This window comes from Physeter macrocephalus, chromosome 18 (genome assembly GCF_002837175.3).
Source record: "Physeter macrocephalus isolate SW-GA chromosome 18, ASM283717v5, whole genome shotgun sequence".
In the NCBI taxonomy this organism is placed as follows: domain Eukaryota; kingdom Metazoa; phylum Chordata; class Mammalia; order Artiodactyla; family Physeteridae; genus Physeter; species Physeter macrocephalus.
Window position 1 is genome coordinate 101,600,135 of NC_041231.1, and position 22,297 is coordinate 101,622,431.

The 22,297-nt window shown below is 36.5% G+C and overlaps 1 protein-coding gene across 1 annotated transcript in view; it reads left to right on the forward strand.

The window, feature by feature from the left end:
* LOC102977725 (uncharacterized) overlaps positions 1–22,297 on the forward strand; it is a 206,433-nt gene that overhangs the window by 70,604 nt on the left and 113,532 nt on the right. Inside the window, 2 exon segments of the mRNA XM_024121907.1 lie at positions 15,105–15,368; positions 18,483–18,693. Coding sequence (XP_023977675.1) covers positions 15,105–15,368; positions 18,483–18,693 — 475 coding nt within the window.

Here is a 22,297-nt window from a genome sequence, read left to right on the forward strand (position 1 = left end):
GGCACGTGGGATCTTCCCGGACCGGGGCACGAACCCGCGTCCCCTGCATCGGCAGGCGGACTCCCAACCACTGCGCCACCAGGGAAGCCCCATCTGTTTTGTTTAGTTTGGTGTTTTGGGGATCACCTGTCAGTATGAATAATAAGACTTTATGAATACTAGTTTAAAGTCAAAAGTGATTTGTCTTACACTAAAGTGTGGCAATCTTGAGGATTCCTTAAGGAAGAAGTCAAACACGTGACATAATTTCCTTGGACAATATTTAAAAGCACACTCTGTAGCAAAGAAGCTACAGCAACAGGGATGTCGCAAAACAGAACGTGATGACACAGACTTCCAGATGACGGAATCACAGTGAGCAGGCATTTATCTGTCTCTTACGTTCAAGAGGATCTGCTCTTTCTTATTTGTGCTGAGGCTTTTTCTCTGGATAATGGAAATAAAATACATTTTAATTACAAATGAAATCTTTTGAAAATGCCATCATAGAAAGTTTTCTTATATATTGAAATATGAAGAATAAATAACAGGAGGCCAAGACTTGGTGGGATAATGGTTAAGTGTGTGCTCTTCACCTTGATTTGAATTCTGGTTCCAAAACCTACTTAGCAAAATGACTGAGAGCTTTCACTCTATCTGAGCCATAAAATGGTCATCACAAGAAGCCTTATCTCATTGATCTTTTTATGTTACCACTAATAGGGCAAGGACAAAATATTTTAAAATTAAGAACAAAGCAGCTCTAAAAACAAGCAATGAACAAAACCCAAATATATACCTAAAATGAAGTTTTGGTTAACTACAGTATGCCATTATTATTTCTCTTTCTAGCATGTCCACGATTATATTGTTTGAAAGGACAAATGAGCAATTATGAACAGTACTTATACCTTTATGTCCTAAGTTCTTTATAAAACCAGTATTTTTAGAACAAAGTAGAGTTTACTGCCTTCATTGACATTATGACTTTAACCTCAAAATAAATAAATGACATAGACATTATTTCTATTTCATGGATGAGAAACTAAATTTTGGAGAAATAATGCAAGTTACCCCAAATCATATAACTTATTAGGACAATGTTGGGAATGAAACCCTTGCCTCATAACTCTGGATACTCAACTCTTGCTTCCTAACTCCATAAAGGGTTTGCCACTAACCCCAGTAGATCACCAATGTCCCCGTGATCATCATTAACTAAAACAGTCTTTCCATCACATCACTTCATCACTTCCCTTTTAAAACCGTTTGTTGACAGGACTTCCCTGGCAGTCCAGTGGTTGACTTTGCCTTCCAGTGCAGGGGGTGCGGGTTCAATCCCTGGTCGGGGAGCTAAGACCCCACATGCCTGGCGGCCAACAAACCAAAACATAAAACAGAAGCAATATTATAACAAATTCAATAAAGACTTTAAAATTGGTCCACATCAAAAAAAAAAATCTTAAAAAAAACCCCATTTGTTGACTCCCCATTGCTCTTAGGATAAATTAAGCTTTTTTCCATGGATGCAAAGATGCTGGTAACGTGGCCTCAGCCTCCTTCCACAGCTTCATACTCATCTAATAGAGCCAGCCTCCCTCCATGGACCCAGCCACCCAACCACATTTTTTAAAAAACTAATTAATTAATTAATTGATTTTTGGCTGTGTTGGGTCTTCGTTGCTGCGCGCGGGCTTTCTCTAGTTGCGGCGAGCGGGGGCTTCTCTTGTTGTGGAGCACGGACTCCAGGCCCACGGGCTTCAGTAGTTGTGGCACGTGGGATTCAGTAGTTGTGGCTCGCGGGCTCTAGAGCACAGGCTCAGTAGTTGTGGCGCACGGGCTTCGTTGCTCCGCGGCATGTGGGATCTTCCCCGACCAGGGCTCGAACCTGTGTCCCCTGCATCGGCAGGCGGACTCCTAACTGCTGCGCCATCAGGGAAGTCCCCCAACCACCCTTTTATCTTGAGCTGCACCCAAGTTCCAAATATCCCCCGAGTTCTGGTGTGCCATTGGACATTTATCCCCAATGTTATCTCCTACTTATCCTTTGGCTTCCAAACTCAGTCATTTTTGCTATTGTCTATGCACATTAATTAGCTCCAACAAGATTTCAGGTGTTTGAGAGCAGAGACCATACTGTATTTATTGGTGTGTCTTCCGGAGCATACAGTACTTGTACCTAGTAGTTATTCAATAACTACTTCTAAAAGAGAAAAGAAAATGAAATGTGAAACTCTAGTTATAGAGGTGCAACAGGTTTAATGTAAGTTCAGTTTACCAACAATAAGTACTAGGAGGAAATGTTAAGATAATCTTAAGAGCCAAATCGTGGTACCAGTAGTTTCTAAAATAGAAATAAATCTGATTGAGAAGAAACACATCAATTCAGATAAAATGATATTATTTTAACATTAATTATTTATGGGGAGCCTGTCACTGGTAATGAATAAAGAAATAAATATCATTATTTTATTGTTTTACAACTTCATGTTTATTTAGTCTCATCTCCCCTCTTTAACCTATAAAAATAATATTTTAGGTAAAATATTCAAAAGAGAGAAGTGAGCCCATAAACTCACTTCCAGGAGGCATGAGCAAACTCTACTAAGCTCACTCTCTAGTGAAAAGGTAGATGACAGCCCTCTGGTGTGCCTTCTAGAAATTTCCAGAGTACTTAGGGATGCGTGGGGACCTCCCCAAATGCATCGGTTGATGTTATGTTAACTGCCAACTTGATTATTTTAAAGATCAAGAAGAAATTTCTCCAGATGATTTTTGATATTTTCAAGTGAAAAATAGCTGTATTGGCCTTTCTGATTACAGAAGACAACTTAAGCTCTTTGTTAAGAAAATCAGAGAATTAAAAAAACTACATGTAAAAGTATAGTTCTCAACAAGCATGTGCTCCTGTTCTGGAACCACATTAACTGAGTTCACACTTACCTTCATTTTATTAGTCATAGCTGTCTAACTATGCAAAGGAGAAGTGGAGTTAATAAATAAATATATAATCGCTTCAAACTTAGGAAAAAAATACAGGTACTATAAGAGTGGCACCAAGTGGCCCCAGCCGATGCCCTATGGAGTAGATGAGCTACTCTGCTGAGTCATCTCTGATTTTCTGATCTACACGATGGGGAGATATAGAAAAATGTTGTTTCAAGTCACTGAATTTTGGAGTAGTTTGTTATGCAGCAATAGATAACTGAAGAACTTATTTAGCCCCTTCCGTGACCAAGAACTACATCGAGAGTTGGAGAAATAAAGTCAGGGCTCTCTTCTTAAATTGCTTGGGTAGCTTCTGCAAATTTAACCTTGTGTGCTTAAGGAAAAAGAATCATTATGTGTCTAAATTCAGAGCTGGTTCACCCAAAAGGCATTTGAGTCCTGTGTGCAATGTCTTGTCCTTTAGTTATGCTGCGTGTATGTGAAAAAGAAGATGTAGGAGATGGAAGTGGATAAACAGGGGGGCTGTTATGGACTGAACTGCGTTCCCCCCAAATTCATAGGCTGAGGCTCTAAATCCCAGGACCTCAGAATGTGACTAAGTTTGGAGACAGGGTCTTTAAAGAGGTGAGTAAGTTAAAATGAGGACATTGGGGTGGGCCCTAATCTAATCTGACTGGTGTCCTTAAAGAAGAGGAGATTGACACAGACACACACAGAGGGAAGACCATGTGGGGACACAGGGAGACAAACCAAGGAAAGAGGCCTCAGAAGAAACCAATCCTGCCGACACCTTGATCTTGGATGTCCAGTTCCAGAACTGTGAGAAAATAAATTCTTATTGTTAAAGCCATCCAGGCAGTGGTACTTTGCTATGGTGGTCCTGAAAAAGTAATAGAGGGGCTCATGAAGAACTGGTGACAATGAATTATCCTTTTATTCCGTGGGAAAGAAGTAGCAACAATTTGCTTCCACCTTTTAGAATTCAATACGTAAATTTGGCATCATTGAAATAAGGTCTAGGGACCTCCCTGGCAGTCCAGTGGTTAAGACTCTGCACTTCCAACGCAGGGGACGCAGGTTCGATCCCTGGTTGGGGAACCAAGAGCCCACATGCTGCACAGCACAGCCAAAAAGGAAAAAAAGAAAAAAAGAAATAAGGCTCCCCTATTGTAGTGGGTTTTGGCTAATTGTATGGCACATATAGGCACCTCAGAAGCTCCAGAGAAAACCTGACTTAAACTCACTGTGTTATCGGACTCCTTCATGGTTCTATAGAATTTTAAGAAGTATATCAACCAGTTACTATTTATACATCAGTGTGGCAAGGTATCATTATTATAGTAGTAGATGGGTACCATTTTTGTTTTACTGGAGGGAAATCCAATATGAATAAAATAGCAACTTTTCAAACATGACATTTAATCCATGCAGGTAAATCAAACTGAGAATCTATTATTCATTATTAAAGGGGTGGCATATTTTTATTACACTGAGAATGAAACACAAATACTGTGAAAAATTTAGTACCTTTTCTTGAACTTTTAAGACACATCATGCAGTCATCTAGCTGGTACTGGCACCCATTTTAAAATATAGCCATGAAATTAATAAGTTGGAAGTTTTATGCCTGAAAAAAGGATGCTCAATTTCAGTGAAATAGGCAAATTTATTTTTTATTTAAAGCTTCCTCAATACATAAGATGGTAAAGTACTTCAGTAATGTTCTGATTCCAATATGTATATGAAGAATATAGTTCATATTCTTGTCATTATTAGTCATGGCCCCAGTGTTCTTCCCTGAAGTGCTTTCTGAAAACTGCATATATCAGAAACTGATTAAAATGACCTAAAGTATTAATTCTTAAAATATGATGAACCAGGGCTTCCCTGGTGGCGCAGTGGTTGCGCGTCCGCCTGCCGATGCAGGGGAACCGGGTTCGCGCCCCGGTCCGGGAGGATCCCACGTGCAGCGGAGCGGCTGGGCCCGTGAGCCGTGGCCGCTGTGCCTGCGCGTCCGGAGCCTGTGCCTGCGCGTCCGGAGCCTGTGCTCCGCAACGGGAGAGGCCACAGCAGAGGGAGAAAAAAAAAAAAAAATTCAAACGACTCACATTGCAGACTTCAAACAGACAACTGTTTTCTGCTTTATAGTTGAAAAATGTTTTAACTTTTTAAAACTTTTGGTGTTTTATGCAGATTCACATTCTTTATTTTATTGGACCTACTTTCAAAATGCCATAAATCCAACTTCGTCCTTTGTGTCTGTTCTCTACATCTGTTCACATCTGATTTATTCAGGGTTAAGAATGCCCTAGTTACAAAATAGTCGTTCTTGTTCACTTTGCATGCAATTCAACAATCAAATCATTTTGAATTCTCTAAAGAGGAGGAACTTGCTTCTATATTTGAACTCACTCACATTCAGAGGGAATAGGTTTTAATATTTCAACATCTATACAAAATGCTTTACAATGACTTTTAAGGCACTAATTCTCCTATGAACGCCGAGTGAAGTCGCAAAGGGCTGACTAGGGTAAAGAATTTCTCCAAGGTCACATGGCCTGGTAATTGCAAAGAACAGGGCTGGCTATCTTTTCCTATCCATCTGCCTCATAGGTGTACCAAGCAGTACTCAATGACTTTGAACTGATGGGGCTCTCAAAGCTTATAGTGGTGGCAGGAAAATAATTCGGGTTCAAACAAACAAAAAATCACTACACCCAAGGACCAATAAAGGTCAGTCTAGTAAACTGCCAATCAGAGCATGTCAAGCCTCTGCTTAAGCTCTCCTAGTAGCTCTCCATTATATTTAGAATAAAATCCAAATTCCTTACCTGGGCCTCCAAGCCTTACGTGATCGGGCCTCTAGCCCCCTTTCTAATTTATTTCATGTGACTTTTCTGCTTGTGTATTTCATTTGAGACTCACTTTCTGTTCTTTGAATAGACCAAGCTCATTCTTATTACAAGGCTGCGTTAGTTGTGGCTTCCTACCTAGTGGGGTTCCTCCTCAAACCTTGACACTGCTGGTCCCAGGTTAAGTGTCCCTTCCCGAGACAACATTTTCTTAACAGAATAGCTCCTCCTCTGGTCATTTTCTAGTACAGCTCTAATTTATTTTTATTATTTCGATATCACTAGTGATAAATTAGAGCATTTATCACTATTGATATTGTCTTATTTGTTTATTGCTTATCCCCTCCACTATCAGATTGTAGCTCAAGAAGAAGAGCTTATTTAATTTTTTTTTATCCTCAGTGCCAAAAATGGTGCTTAAGTACAAATGGGCATTTAATAAAGGTGTGTGAATGAATGATTGAATGAATGAATGAACAGAGGGAAGTCCTGAAGCTGGATATGGCTTTTGACATAGTCAAATCAATAATTTAGTAGCTGGGAAAACATGAACAAATCATTATTTTTTAAAAGCCTTTTTTCAATCACCTGTAAAATGGGCTAATATTAACTACATTGACACGCAGATCAAATGTTATATTGTGCATGTAAGAGCTTCGTAAAATGTAAAACGCTGCACAGGCGTTAATACATTGCCAGATATCTTTGGTACAATGTGAGTTTCCCAAAGGGAAAGTGTTGATTAGCAATTATTGCCAAAAGTTTTATCCTTTCCAAATGATGTATTTGCCTGTTCCTTGTAAAACCATTTGTGGTTAATTTGTTGGTCTTTGATCTAATCATGCTGCAGATGTTCAGAAATGCCATCTTTTTGTGCATTGAGGCTCAGTCACTGGGGTTTGTAAAAGTAATGGGCTGTGCCCAATTTTTCCCCAGTGTCTTCAACTCTCAGGGACAAAGAAGGGAAAAATCTATCTTTTGCCTAACAAGGAGAAACTGAAAATTCAACTTTTGTTTTCACTTCAAAAAAAGAAAAAAAAAGGGGGGGGGTAGGGGGAGAAATCCCAGAACTGAAATTTCTAAATTAAAATATTCAATTAGATTTTGCCATCTCCCTAGAGTGAAATATTCTTAGTTGAACATTTGAGTAGCATGTGAAGAGATGAGTTATGACACATTGAGGTTGAGGTCAGGTAATGGAATTGCGATGTAATGAGATGATATGCCATATATTTCCTCTTGATTTCAGTCATGTTCATGTTTGATGGAAAATGGTGGAAAGGCCATATTTTTTAGCCAATAATTATTCAGGTATGAATCAGTTTGATTTTAGACAGAAATGTGGCTGCCCTAAGCTATGAAGTCAATTAGACGTATGATCAAGGACACACAAACCTGTCTTGTCTTGGTATCCGTCTTGGACGATGATTCTCAAAGAGTGGTCTGAAGGACCACGTGAATCACCATTACCTTGATATGCCTGTAGAAATTAAAATTCCTGAGCTTCACCCCAGACTTACTGACTAAAGGATGAGAATGGGCCTAGAAATCAGCATTTTAAATAAACTCCCTTGGGTAATTCTTACACAAATCAAATTTGGGAGACTGCCAGATGATGTCCTTGAGGACATCATCGTATGATTGTAGAGGTTTCTTAAATAATTAAATTCTTTGTTGAGAAATCACAAAATTCAATTCAGGGACTGTAAGTTTGAGAGATCATAGACTTGTGCCCTCACTTTAGGAAGATTTTTATTCATAATTACTAATTTGTAAGCTATCTGATGAATCTAGCCCTCAGAAAGACTCATTTTTAAAAAAAATTATTTTATTTTTTATTAAAGTATAGTTGATTTACAATGTTGTGTTAGTCTTAGGTGTACAGCAATGTGATTCGGTTTTATGCATATATATGTGTATATATTCAGAGAGATTCATTCTTTAAGGATGCTGGATGATGAGGATTTTAAGGATGCTGGATGCTGGAGCTTTTCAGGATGCTGATGATGGAGTTTTGTTGGAGATGTTTTCTCTTGGTAAGTTCTGCGTCTACTTTTGATGCCTGCCCTCAGTGAGAGCAATTAAGGAGAGAACAGGCTGAATACAGAGAAACGTGGGAGAGAGCCCAGCTCCTCAGCCTGTAGGGTTAAGGAGGAGCAGGAAATAGCGTGTAGAGGAATGGTCTTGAGCTCCTTCATCAGGAATCCAAGGTAGGCTGTCTGATGTTCACCTCCAACATTTTGGAAGCATGGCCTGAATGGCTCTGGAGCACATGGGCAGGAATCAAATCCCAGCTCAACCCTCTACACCTACTTTCTGTGTGACCTTGGGCCAGCTCTCTTTGCCTCAGTTGTGTCATTGGTCAAATGGAGTTATAATAGAATCAACTTCATAGGATTACTGTGGTGATTGTGTTCATAAGGATAAAGTGATTTAAAAAGTACCTTGCATTTAGTAAGCTTTTGATACATGTTCATGGTTGATGCTATACTGTTAGGTTTAAGGAACTCAAAAAATTAATTTCTAAAACAGGGAACTGGAACTGTTACATTTGCACATGAGAACACTGGTTTTCCAACGGTGCAGGTGTAAGATTTTCTCTCTTCTATTCAGAAGCTATGATAGTTATAGCTGTTACCACCCACTGTCCTTGATCCCTAGGCCAAGATAAGTTTCCGAGAATAATGACTTTCTTTCATCCCACAGCAGAAAGACTGGGGATTAGAGCTAATATGTCTGTTTATTTATCTTGGCTAAGGGAATGGAAAGGAAAATAATGGTATTATTATTAAACTCTCACTGGATAACCTAGATTATCCTGTGCTGTGGCATCAATTCCCAGTCATCTGTCCAGAGTTGTTTGCCCCAGAAAGAACACTTGGCTATTTTCTAATGCAAATTAAGTATATTTATTTACTTCCTTAACTATGCTTATTCCCAGCAGAATATTAGTCCCAGAAGACACCATTTTGTTCATTTCTCATTCTCTCAAATTGCCACCTTCCCTTCATCACCACCGTCCTTCCTTTCCCACCCCTTCCACCACCACCAGGAGCACTTTATAAATGGTGAGGCAAAGATCCATCCCCAAATGATAGGTTACTTACCGGAGTGTTACGTTGGGATTTGATCTTACATTTGTCTGATGCCAAAGCCCATGCTTTTAATCCATTAGGACATATAGCTTCCCTTTTAAATCAGAGAAGCAATTAAACAGGGCAGGATTGAACAATTAGCACTGAGGTAAACTATATATAAAGTCAAAAGCATTTAAGATGCATTTATAGGAATTCCAACCAAAGAAACATCCAAGCAGCGTCACTGTAGTCTTACCACAAACAACTGAAGCATTGTTGGGTATTCTGCTTATCCACTGTACTGCAGATTACGTGAGTATTTGCGTTTTCCTCTACAGTTGGTTTTATCATGACGCTGGCAAAGAACCACTAGGTTTTCGACTTTATATCCAATGACTTAGAATATGGCTCTGAAGCTATTGTGGTATAATAATCATGTTTATAGAACAGTTAAGACTGGATGTGAGTCAATACAAAGCAGGAGCAGTCAGTCAATATTATCTTGGTTATTTTATGGTAACAAAAACCCCCAGTATTTCAGTGGCTCAATACAACAGAAGCTTATTTTTCACCCAAGCTCTGTGTCTACTTCAGGACAGCTAGGGTCTCTGCTTTACCCATTCTCATTCTAAGTCAAAGACTGGTCACTGGTCACTGTAGCAAAGGAGAAAAATGAAAGAAAACTCTGGTGAATCTAGAACCAATAATAAGTGCCCTGGCCTAGAACTGACACATATTCTCTCCACTCAGAGGTCCTTGTCCAGAGCTAGTCAAATGGCCCACCCAACCACAACGGGGCTTGGACATGCAATCCTACTATACGCTTAGAAGGTGAAGAGCTGGAAATATTTGATGAACAGCACTTATGACACCATAACTGCTGAGGAGGGAGTGAAGCTTTCTAATAAAAAGCTGTTCACAAGGAATTGATTTACCTTATGAAGTGGCAAACATTCCTATCAGTGTAGGGTTCAGATAGAGACTGAACTATCCCCTGTAGTACAGAAAAGATTTCTAACTGAGCAAGGGACTGAACGTAACAGTGCTTCTTAAATTATGTGGCCTATGTATAATCAGTATTTTAATTAGATAGTCTGTACTCCTCAACAAAATTTTTTAAATGCCCTTTTCGGAGGTCACTGAGGTCTTTGTTAATATTGTTATTATTTTAAGTTTTAAGAACTTCAAAAAGCTTAGAATATCTTAGTAATTGTTTTGAAAACATTTAAGTCTCCAAGCTCATGTCTGGGCCTCACCAGTACCTCTGCCTGTACTTCTGTTTGAAAGCCTGGAGATTAGAAATTATGCCCTAAAAGATATTGTCCAAACTGAAGACATGAGATTCTTTGGTTATAATGAGCAAAACTTGGGGGAGGAAGAGGTATGTCCTGATGAAGAGGCTGTCATGAGAAAATAGTAGACTCTGTGTGTGTGTGTGCGTGTGTGTGTGCGTGCGTGTGTGTGTGTGTGTGTGTGTGTGTGTGTGTGAGAGAGAGAGAGAGAGAGAGAGAGACAGACAGACGGATATATTGTCAACAAATTTGACCATATTTAATTTGCATGTTTATGTATTACATATTTTAACATATATTTAACTATATGTTTAACAGAAAATAAAACTAGAAGGCTAGATTGTGGTGAGGTAGCATTAGGGTCTTTAATACAATGCTGAAGAATTATAAGTTTTATGATAAATATAAAGTGACAATATGATGTTAGGCAAGAAACAGCCTACCAAGGAGCAAAAAGTGGAGCTTATACTGAACCAAAGTTTCTGGTAACATTTTGTTCCGTGCCAGAGATAAAAGTAACTTTTTATGATCAGAGTGCAGGGTAAAAAAGCTGGGCAAAAAAATGAAAGTGGAATTTTCCATATGATAGATAATATTTTTATATTAATTCTGGATTTCATGATAAGGAAAGTATGACCCTTTGACATTCAATAATGAACTTTTCTGTTAAATATCATAGGTAGCCCTTTATTTTTAAGGTTTTATCTTTGATTTTATTGGTTTGACTATGATATGCCCAGGTTTCCTTTTTCCTTTTTCTTTTTGAGATTTTCTGAATTCCTTGGTTTCGTGGGTTGATGGCTTTCATCAGTTTTGGAAAATTCTCAGCCGCTATCTCTTCACATGTTTTTCTGTACCATTGTCTTTCTCTTTTCCTTTTAGGACTCCAATGACATGTGTTTAGATTGTTTATTACTGTCCCACTCATCTTACATGCTCTGATCAGTTGGGGGTTCCCCCCCCTTTTTTCATTCTTTTTGCCTTTGTTGGGACTTTCCTACTGGCCTCTACTAGAGGTCATCTATCCTTTTTCTTCCATGTCCATTTCTACTGTTAAGCCCATTCAATGAATTTTTCATTTCAAGTACCCTAAACATTTTTAAAGTTCACTCTTGAAATTTTCCTCCCTCCCCTGGTTATTTCCATCTTTCTCCCTATTTCTTTATCCTAATTATAATGATTGTTTAAAGTATTTGTTTGTTAAGTCTAACATCTGAGTCATCCGTGGGTCAGTTTCCATTGACTGTTCTCTTTTATCTGTGCATCACATTTCCCTGCTTCTACGGATGTCTCATAGTTGTGTATTGTATGCCAGATATTGTGTATAAATGAATTGTAAAGACTGAAGTAGAAAATATTTACCCCGCACACAAAAAGCAGCCTCTGTCAGGCAGCTAGAGTGATCTTTCTGATTAGAGTTCAGCTAAGTTGGGGTTAGGTTGTGGCTTTGATTAGTTTTAATTCACTACTGGTTTTAAAAGTTTTCAAGTGTGAAAGATCCCTCCTTCCAGCTGGGCTTGGTATCCAAGCACCACATAACCACTCTGCTCCCTAGCCCTGCCTTGAGATTTCTGTGCCATGGAAGCTCTCTTTTTGACTTTCAGCCTGAACCCAATTGCTCACATGCTGCTGAATAAGAGTCCTAAAACTGAGAATTTGTAAAGAGTAAGGACTCATTCTGTGTCTGGGGCTCATGTGTATTCGACATTCCGCATTAGGCCAAGATTGTTAAAATTTTAGCCAGTTTCTCCTTTTACCTACAAAGTGTCTCACCCAATGACAGATCTACTCCTTCACCCGTTCCCTGAGATTAAAGCTACCTCTAGTCCTAGCTCATATATGAAGGGCTTATGCTCTCTGAGATTTAGTTTCCCCTAAGCTTCATGTCCTCAGCTTCCCAAGGTGTTTAAAATATACGTAATTTTGTAATTTACCTGGAGTTTTTTCCTTGTTATAGTAAGAATTATGGTCATTTATGGCCATCTCCATCATAAGGAGAAGCAGAACTTTGAAAGCCTTCTGTTTTTGAGATTACTTTGTCAACTTTTTTTCTGAGTATGGAAACAATAATCTTTCCAAATATTTCAGAAAATCCAGACAATTGAAAACTACTTCGTCAATACGCATTTTCATCATTTTGTAAGACTTCCTTAATCCTTTCTGAGTTGCTTCAATTTAAAAGTATTTCATGTCCAAGTGGAAGGAATTTTGCTTTCTCTTCCAATCCTCCGTACAGACTTCAGCCTTCAAAATTCTTGTTTGTTTCTTTTCGGCTTGTTCTCCACTCTCCTTTCACATGCACCTTCTTTGATATGGAAGATCAAACGCATCACCCTTACGTTATGCAATGAAATTCAACTCCCTAATGCCTCTTCCTTCAAAAAAGAATGCCCTTCATGGCACTCAGAAAATAAAGCTACTCCGAAGAAATTATGACCTCCAGCTACCCGGACTTTGATGATGAGATAGCATTGGTAGTTGGGAGGAGACTGATCCATTTATTTCCTTTATTATATAGCATTCAATTACAAAGCTACAGAAAACTATGGAAACACCACATCATAGGACAGCTATGGAAATACTCAGGTTTGCGGAAAGCTTTCTCTGAGAGGTACAATGAAACTTAGAGATCCTTGCCAGAGAGGAAAAAAAATGAGTCCCAACCTACACATTACAGGGCAAAAGATCTCTCCTACAACATACAGCAAGGGAAAGGCCCTAAAAGAATAAATAAGACAACTGTTGTCAGATAAATTCCTCTGTTTGATAACATATGGCTCTTACCCTCCTTTTCAGTCAATATCAGTGACTAGGTTTTGTCTTGTTCAGATACTTATTTTTTGGGGCGGCTGTCAGGGTAATTGCATGTGACACCTCTATCTTGTGAAATAGGCTGAAGTGAAGATCCTTTGTGCCTAAAGACTGGCTTCTAATTTACATTGTTACAGGTGACACAGTGTTTCCTGGTGTTACTGGGTTATGTTTGGTAGCCTTGAACTGTTTCTCATGCACACAATGCTACTAGTGTTTTACATATTTACAGATGATCTTCAACCTTAAAATGTTCTTTTCTTCTTTATTAAAATAAACTATAATCTAAGTCATAGAAATAGTTGGGATAAAGTCATAAGATTAATAATAATAATAATATTTACGTGCATTTTACATTTTCATGAACATTTTCATATTTGTTATCCAAATTGATAATTGCATCGACTCTGTGAGGAAGGTGCTTATATTCTTTTTTTTAATGGATGAGGAAATTTGAATGAATGGAAACTTAAATACAAAAAGAGAAGTGACTTGCCCAAGACCACAGGAAACTTAAAGATAGAGTTGGGTCAGTACTGGTCAACTTCTTACTTAATCTATTAATATTTTTTTTTTCTTTTTTTTTTTTTTTTTAGCGGTACGCGGGCCTCTCACTGCTGCGGCCTCTCCCGTTGCGGAGCACAGGCTCCGGACGCGCAGGCCCAGCGGCCATGGCTCACGGGCCCAGCCGCTCCGCGGCATGTGGGATCTTCCCGGACCGGGGCGCGAACCCGCGTCCCCTGCATCGGCAGGCGGACTCCCAACCACTGCGCCACCAGGGAAGCCCTATTAATGTTTTGAACATATCACTGAGTAAGATCAGGTTAGTATAAGAGAGACATTAGTTTTCACTTCTAAATGCAGAGATAAAAATTGATGAAATGACTGTAATAGCAGCAGTTCAGCTTTATTTTTAAACGATGGTCAGAAACAGGTTTCTGACCCCATTTTTCCTCCTCCTCCTCATTTAGCTTTTATTCTCTTATCACAGGGGTTACTCACAGCCATCTAACCAAATGAAAAGTATGGCTTGATTAAGAATCTCTTTTGTCTGTAATTTGTGCGTAATGTTTTTAGCTCTCCCATGGGCTGTTGTAGAAAATGGTAAATCTGGTTTAAATGAAACCTGATCCTGTTAATGGTTTAATAGCAGCTGCCACAGGGTTATGGCATTTTTCAACAGATGCTTCTGCTTCATTTTAAACATCAACTAAGTCTTGGAATATTTATATAAATCATATAAAATACGCCTACATACTTTTGGTTAAATGTATTGTTATAAAATAGTCTTAGGCAGGTCCCTATCTTTGTCCATTTATAATTATTCACACAGAATTAAAAAAACAAACCCAAGGCTATACTCTATTTGAAAAAAAGATTATTCATGTCTTGCACTTTCCTAAAAATTTTTTTAAAGGCTGGAGAATAGCCTCCATCTCTAGTCTGGGGATGTGAACCATGGCTTGGTCAATCTGATCATTCTCTCCATCTTTATACCTAACACTACTTAGCACTGACAAATTGCTTATACAGTGATGTGCATTATAGTGTCAACTGAAATATACAGAGTAGTCACAAAATTAAATGGTACACTATATTTCTTTGCAGAGGTAGACCTTGTAATAGTTAATTCAGACTATCATTATGCCCAGGATTAGTTTCTCTGGAGTGTGATAGTTTGTTCAACCATTTTTTTTTTTTAAAGAAAAGCATTTCTTCTGTTCAAAGCACTTGTGCTGGTTACCTGAATGATACAAAGATGAATGACAGGCAAGTAAAACAATAAGACAAAAGATAGAAATAGTTATACAAAGAGGTACCAGCTCAAGCAACAATCCAGTATACCACTTTAGTTAACATATTACAAGCTTGAGTCCTAAAGTTCATAAAGGGCAGAATCTTGAACTGGCAGGGTCCAATTTGTCTTGTTTTTTGGGGTCATATTTTCATGGTGGTATGTTTGCTCAATTACCTTGGGCTGGAACATTTATTTATGTGAGTGCACCCAATGGTGAGTTTTTAAGAGCAAACAGTAAAAGTACAAACCAACTCTTAAACTCTAAATTATCTGTGGGCATCACTGACTGTGATGTGTTTCTAGATACAAGCATCCTGATCTTCCCCCGTCCTAATGTCTGTCCTAGGTACTCCCGTCTAAGAAGGATGTGAAACCTGGTGCAGCTTTCTTGTTTGAACTCATTCTCCTTCGTGGGAAATATGCTTGTCTCCACCAAGTTGTGGGCTGGACAACTTTCCCTTTGTATGATAGCAATTTGGATGTAGTGGAGGGAAAATTCAAGTGTCCACTTCTCCGAGGGCATTATGACCAGAAACTCGACAACTTCAGGAAAATTGAAGATTTGATTTGCTTGGACCTGGACCACTGGCTGTGCAATCTCTACTTTCAGGTTTGCAATATGATTTTGTGAATGGGAAAAAGAATTAAAAATTTTTCCAAAGCTGCTTCTTTCTAGCCTTTAGCTTCCTTTCATGATATTGAAAATTCCAGTATCATAAATCTATAAAAGTAGTTACATCTTAATACTGATTTCTCATAATGCAGATTAAATTGATGTCTACAAACAAGGGGTAAAATTCTAGAGTTAGAAATCTTAAGGATAATTTAATCCAAACATCTATGTTATAAATAAGTCCGGACAGCCATCCAAGTCCCCTGATTTCTCAGTTTACAATCTGTTGCTGCTGGAGCAAACTGGTCTCACCAACATGGGACAGGGGATATATTTCTTTATCGAAAGTTCTTATTGAGCTTCCGTTGTGTGTTGAGCATTGCTTGTTCCAGGGATATGAAGAGATAGATGTGGTCTCCGCCTTCTGGATGCTTGACATTTATTTGATGAGACCGACAACAGATACCCAATGACCCACATTTCCACAGGATGAAAGTGGCCATCAGAAAGCTCTCTTTGCCATACACATGGCTTCAATGTAAGCTGCCTAGTTTACCTCAAAAATTAAAAAAAACACACAACAAAAAAACCACTTGGTCACACACCATTTATTGGTATAGGTTTGGCATTCTATTTTCTAACCAAGTCTTTTAGCAGAAATGCTGTTGTGTAAATTCATTTTAGGCCACCACCTTGGAGGATCCAAAAAAGAAAATGACAGCATACATGAAATATAAAACATTCCAACACATTTTTAGTCAAATTATTTTTGTCTTATATGTCCAAATTTGTTCTACCTGTTTATGTTATTTTTCTGGGGTGCTTGTATCATAAAATGCTATGATTTATTTTCTTCCTTACCTGTATGTTTGATTTTTTTTCAGTCTGTCTATCTACCTATCTACCTAACTGAAGGAACCACTAAATATGGACATTTTCAGGAAACACATGTAGTTTTGACCTAAAAATTAGCAGCTACATATCCTTCTTATTGGATGGTCTTCCTGTTTTCTATTTATTTTAAGTTTCATTAACTGACATTTTTTCCCTTTTAGTTAATTCAGTTATAATGTTTTGCTGAAATATCTTCTTGTCACAGCCTAAGTATGCTATTAAGAAAACCACTCTTAGATGAATATGTGTCTTTCTATTCATTCTGGAAATAGTGGCATCCTAAAATAAATCTGGCTGTATGTTACAGTCATGTGGGAAGCTTTAAAAATACTATAGCTTGAGTCCTGTTCCCAGATATTTTGATTAAATTCTTTTGAGATGGACCTCAGGATCAGAAATTTTTAAAAACTTCTAAAGATTAGAAAATTGATATAAGTTTGAAAAGGAAGACCATCATAAATGAATCCAAAGGAGTTATTGAAAAATCACCCAAATTTTGAAGAAAACTGTAGAAAACACTCAACAAAGTATTTAACAAATTGGTGACTTGAATACTGTACAGAGATCAAAATGAAATGAAAATATAGCCATTAAAGAAAATAAATTTTGATATTTATTAGGTAATGTAAAAGGCATTAATAATTTTTCACTAAATTTTTCATTGTTACCTAATGTTCAGTGTTCTATAAATTATGACATGGAAAATCAGTACTTTGTTTCATAGAAGATAATTTAGATAGTACAGATATCTATAATAAAGAGATATATATTTTATATTTGAGATAAAATCAAGAAGTCATCTTTAAAAGTTACAAGGTCAAGAAAAGAGATTATCTGATGAACAATAGAATAACTTGATTTCACTAAAATCTACTTGACTTGAACTCATTGTCCATTTTTTTCTCCTGTTTTTTCTGACTCCCTGTTTAAAAAAAAAAACTTTATGAAAAAAGTAATATTATGATTTATCTGTAGAGATCTCTGGCTTTTATCCATTACAAATGAACATAATTGTACACTAGCTTTCTTATTTGATAGACAATAACAGAAGTTTTCTTCCTGTGTATATTTCATAAGGAGTTGAGGAGGGGGAGTGAGTCCTACTAATGAGACTAGTACTATTATTCAAGATGTACGATTTTCTGATTGTAAGGCAGAATAAGTACGAATGTAGATGCTTCTCTTTCACAAGGATGAAAATGAAAAAGTTTTGTCTTGAAACCCTATTTTCCTCCTTGTGAAATTGTGAAATATGTGGATTTTTCTGATGTGAGTTTTCTCAAATGCAAACATTTCTGAACAAGTTAATTTTGAGTAGTCCTTTTGGAGTTAGGAGAAGAATAACTTAAGATTGGGAAGAGAAAAGAAAGATAAAGTATATATTGGAACAGAAAAGTGGTTTTGCAATGCAGACTTAGAGATTAGAGGAAACAAATAAAGTCCTGATCATTTCCCTCCGGTGTCTGTTGGAGGAAGGAAACTGCCACAGTCAGAGGGGCTGGCAGAGCCAGGGCATGTGCCTCAGCCATGACCTCTTGTGTTACTAGGGGTAGAACTCAGGCTAATAACCCTGAGCTTTGAGGAGGAGACTGGAAGTTGCTCTGATTCAACCCCCAGAGTGGGTGTGAAAGAATGTAAGACGGAAAATTATGCAAGGAAGGTAGCCTTTAACTTTTTCCTAGAAAACCTTTTCTATCAATCCCTCACTTTCCTGAATACTTCATTTCCTGTGTCATTGATTATTTCTACCAAGCATTTTATTATTAACATTTTAAACATAGGGAAAAGTTGAAAAAATTGCATACTGAGCACCCTTATATTCACCACTAGATTCTACAATCTGATCATTTATTTTTGAACTTAAAATATTGTTTCTTGAAGATAGTAAATATTTGCTAGTAAATGAATATTTGCTAATTTTATTCCAGCATGAATATTAGACACACAGTGTTATTTGGAAGAAGAAATTAAAGAAATTATAAGATAAAACAAAGAAACTAATAAACTTATAGAGCAATGACATTGTATGTAAACCTGTTAATACAAAAAACGCAATTTTTTGTAATGAAACCAAACAAAAACAAATGGAAGTTTTGGAAAAATTGAATTCATCGTTGACCTTTTAGATTTTGCAAATTATATCCTTGTTCTAGAGAAATAATTAGCTGTGTGTGTAATATTTTCAACAGTTTCAATAACAGGTCTATCTTTTAATAGGTAATTAAACTTCCTCTACATTTGGATGATCAAAAAAACCCTGAAAGACGTATTCAGCTTCCCCCTGAATTTCCAGTTTGTTTAATGGCTGAAGCAGAGAAAGCAGAATCAGGTGTCTATAACACAGCTGGCCTTTCAGAGAAAGAAACAGAGAAAAACATTTGTGCCTCAAGGGGTGATGAAGCTAAATTCTCATCAGTCTCATCTCAAGGTTAGTTCTCATTTTATCAGCATTCTATTACTAATATTGCAAGTTTTGTTATATTAAATAAAACTGGAAGTTTTATTTAATAGTAGTATTAGTAGTATAATACTACTATTAATACTATAATACTACTATTAGTAGTATACTACTACTAATAGTAGTATTAGTGTGTTTCCTTCTATACCTTGCCATTTAAAGAGAATGTAATCATAGACAAGAATACTAGTTTTCATATTGCATAATTATAAATTACATAATAAAATAGAAAATTCGTTGAAACACATGACTTGTTGCTCTAAAATTCTTTCTTGCATGCTCAATGAAAGAGAATTATTTTCAGAATAAAGTTCTCAAATAATATAATTTATTTTATAAGACTTTGTTTTCAAAGACTGGTTTAATCAAGCACTAAATAAGCAAATAACATTGTTTGAAATATTCAGTGTACAAAAGTTTCAATTTACAGAAGACATACATTAGAGATTATTATTTTTTTGTAAAGAATTATTCCCTTCACCCAAAGGGAATAATTCCTTTTCCTAGGTATGTATGTAATTATAAACAATATAGAATGTATTTTCTATGTTTATAAAGTTTATATAAATATATCATACCTTACGTCTACTTTTGGAACTTTATTTTTTCTCAGTATTATCTTTGATTTACATACACACACATACAAACACACACAAACACGTTTATGTATTTCTGGTATATTGATTTTATTTCTGTATAGAGTTTCTCTACATGATTGTAACAAAGTTTGTTAATTCTTATTGTTTATGTTGTTATCAGTTTCACTCTATTGCAAACGAGGCTATAGAGTGATTATTCTTGGACATGTCCTTGTGTTCACAGGTGTGACTTTCACTACAGTATATCTACAGGGAAAGGAATCACTGAGTCAGGGCACACACATCCAAAGTTTACAGCATAGTGACACACTGCCATCCAGCTGTATCAATTTCCAACCCAATAGGTGTGTAGCAGAGTCTCTTTGACTCACATCTTATCAATCCTTGTTATTGTCAGTTTTGTCAATTCAGTTGGAATGAAATGATATCTCTGTGTTTTCATTAGAATTTCCTTGAATACAAGAAAGATTTTCATATATTTCTGTTGACCATTTGGATTTTATCTTCTGTGACAATTACCTGTTCCTATATTTGGTCCACTTTTTCTCCGGGTTATTTACTTATTTTTCTTATTGATCTGTCAGAGTTCTGGTGCCTTTGTTTTTTAGGTGTGGTGAATGGTAGGAAAGTCTTGATTTCTGATTCAATTTTTGATTTTTAATGATTATTCAATCACTTTATTATTAATTTAATTCTAATTGGATTCACTGAGTCAAAAACTGATGGGATTAGCATTGTCATATTATTGTATTACCTTTTAAAATGCATTCCCTTCTGTTACAGTTTTGTTGGATAGGCAATACATTTAAATTGTTTGAAATAAAATCTGTCTCCCCTTGCTGCCCTCCCAGCAAACTATTGTTCTCCTTGGAGGAATCAGTGCTTTTCATGTATTATTCAAGAGATATTTTACATATCTATAAGAAAATATGTAAGAATACTATCATAATTTTAAAATAACACTAAATCTATAGTTATATTCTTCTTTTCATTCCTAATATTGATTAAGACATGCGTTTTTATTCATTTTTTAAAAATATGCAATTGCTCATTTGCCTCCATTAAGACTCTTAATTGATTTTTTGTTTACTCTACATTTATATTCTTAGCCTTATTATTTTTTTAGTCATTTTCTTCAGATTTTCTTTGGGGTTACTTTTAAAATCTCCTTGATTTGAAAGCTTAACACATTTATCTTCAGTTTTTATTTATCTGATGTGTGAAATCTCCAATTATGACTGGATCTGTCCATTTCTCCCTGTAATTCTGCCAGATATTGCTTTATGGATTTTAAATCTGTTGTTAAGTGCATTCAAGTTTATGATTGTTATAGTTTTTATGATGTTTTCATTTCTTTTATATAGATGTAGTCTCTCTGTCTGTCTATTAATGCTTTTGGATTTACAATCTAGTTCTTCTGATATTAATTCTACCATCTGATTTTTTTGATAAATATTTTCACAGCATATATTATATTTTTACACTTTATTTTAAAAATTTAAAATTCACCTGTGGTGCCCTTTTGGATATATCTTTTTTAGTAGTATAAATATGAATTTTATTTTTGTACTCGAGACAAGTAGATATGTGTCTTTTAATAGGTAAGTTTAGGTTTTTTGGTAATTATTCTTATTACTGTTCTATTTGTACTTGATAACATTTTATTTTGCATTTTATGTTTACCATCCTATTTCTTTGCCTTTACAGAATACTTTCTTTTTTGAATTTCTCTTTAACTCAAAATAATTATTTTATTTTATTTTTCCTGTACTTTAAAAAAAAATTCATTTATTTATGTTTTGTCTGCATTGGGTCTTTGTTGCTGCACACGGGCTTTCTCTAGTTGTGGCGAGCGGGGGTTACTCTTCATTGCAGTGTATGGGCTTCTCATTGTGGTGGCTTCTCTTATTGCAGAACTTGGGCTCTAGTTGCGTGGGCTAGTAGTTGTGGCACTAGCCACAACTAGTAGTTGTGGCACACGAGCTCAGTAGTTGTGGCTCACAGTCTAGAGCGCAGGCTCAGTAGTTGTGGTGCACGGGCTTAGTTGCTCCATGGCACGTGGGATCTTCCCAGACCAGGGCTCGAACCCATGTCCCCTGTATTGGCAGGCGGATTCTTAACCACTGTGCCACCTGGAAAGTCCCTCCTGTACTGCTTTTAATCTATAAATTTTGTTGTTATTTTAGCTATTATCCTTAATTTTCTTATGTACATATTTAAGTATAAATTATCTTTAAAACTCTAACTTTATTCAATACTTCATTTCTATTCTGAGTGTGAGAAGGACTTTTAGTGTGCTTTAGCTCCTCATTAAACAACTCTGTGTACTTTTATGTTATTGTTGGCTATGCCTTTGGTTTCACTGTTTTGTTAAACAGAGAATCTAGGGCTTTGGGGTTTTTTTTACTTTCAATATAAAATTAATTTACTGACACATTTGACAGTATCTGTACTTTATAATATTTTAATGTAACATGTCTTCAGTCTAGTTCCATTTTTCTTCTTGTTGAAATAAATCTTTAATAATTCATTTAGAGTTTGGATCTGTGAGTGGTAAACTCTCTTATTCATTGCACGTCTGCAAAAGTCTATTTTTCCTTACTTTTGATAGATCATTTTTCCATGTATAAAATTCTAGGATACTAATAATGTTCCCTCACTGTTTTCTCCACTGTCTTCTTGGGTCTATTGTGGCTGATGAGAAATCAGCATTAAATGGATAGCCACGGATGGATCTTAGGAAGGCGAGTGATGTATTTCACTTTCTGTTTTAGACAGATCCCTCTGGTAATTTTTAGGACGGTTTATTTGAGAAAGGCATGACTAGAAACAGATCAGTCAGGAAAAGTTTGGAGCAGTCCAGGCAACAGATAAGGGTCTGAATTAGGGCAGAGATAGTAAAGTTGGAGAAGAGAGTACACATTTTTAAAGTATTAAAGAGGTGGAATAGAATGACCATAGGACTAAGAATAAGA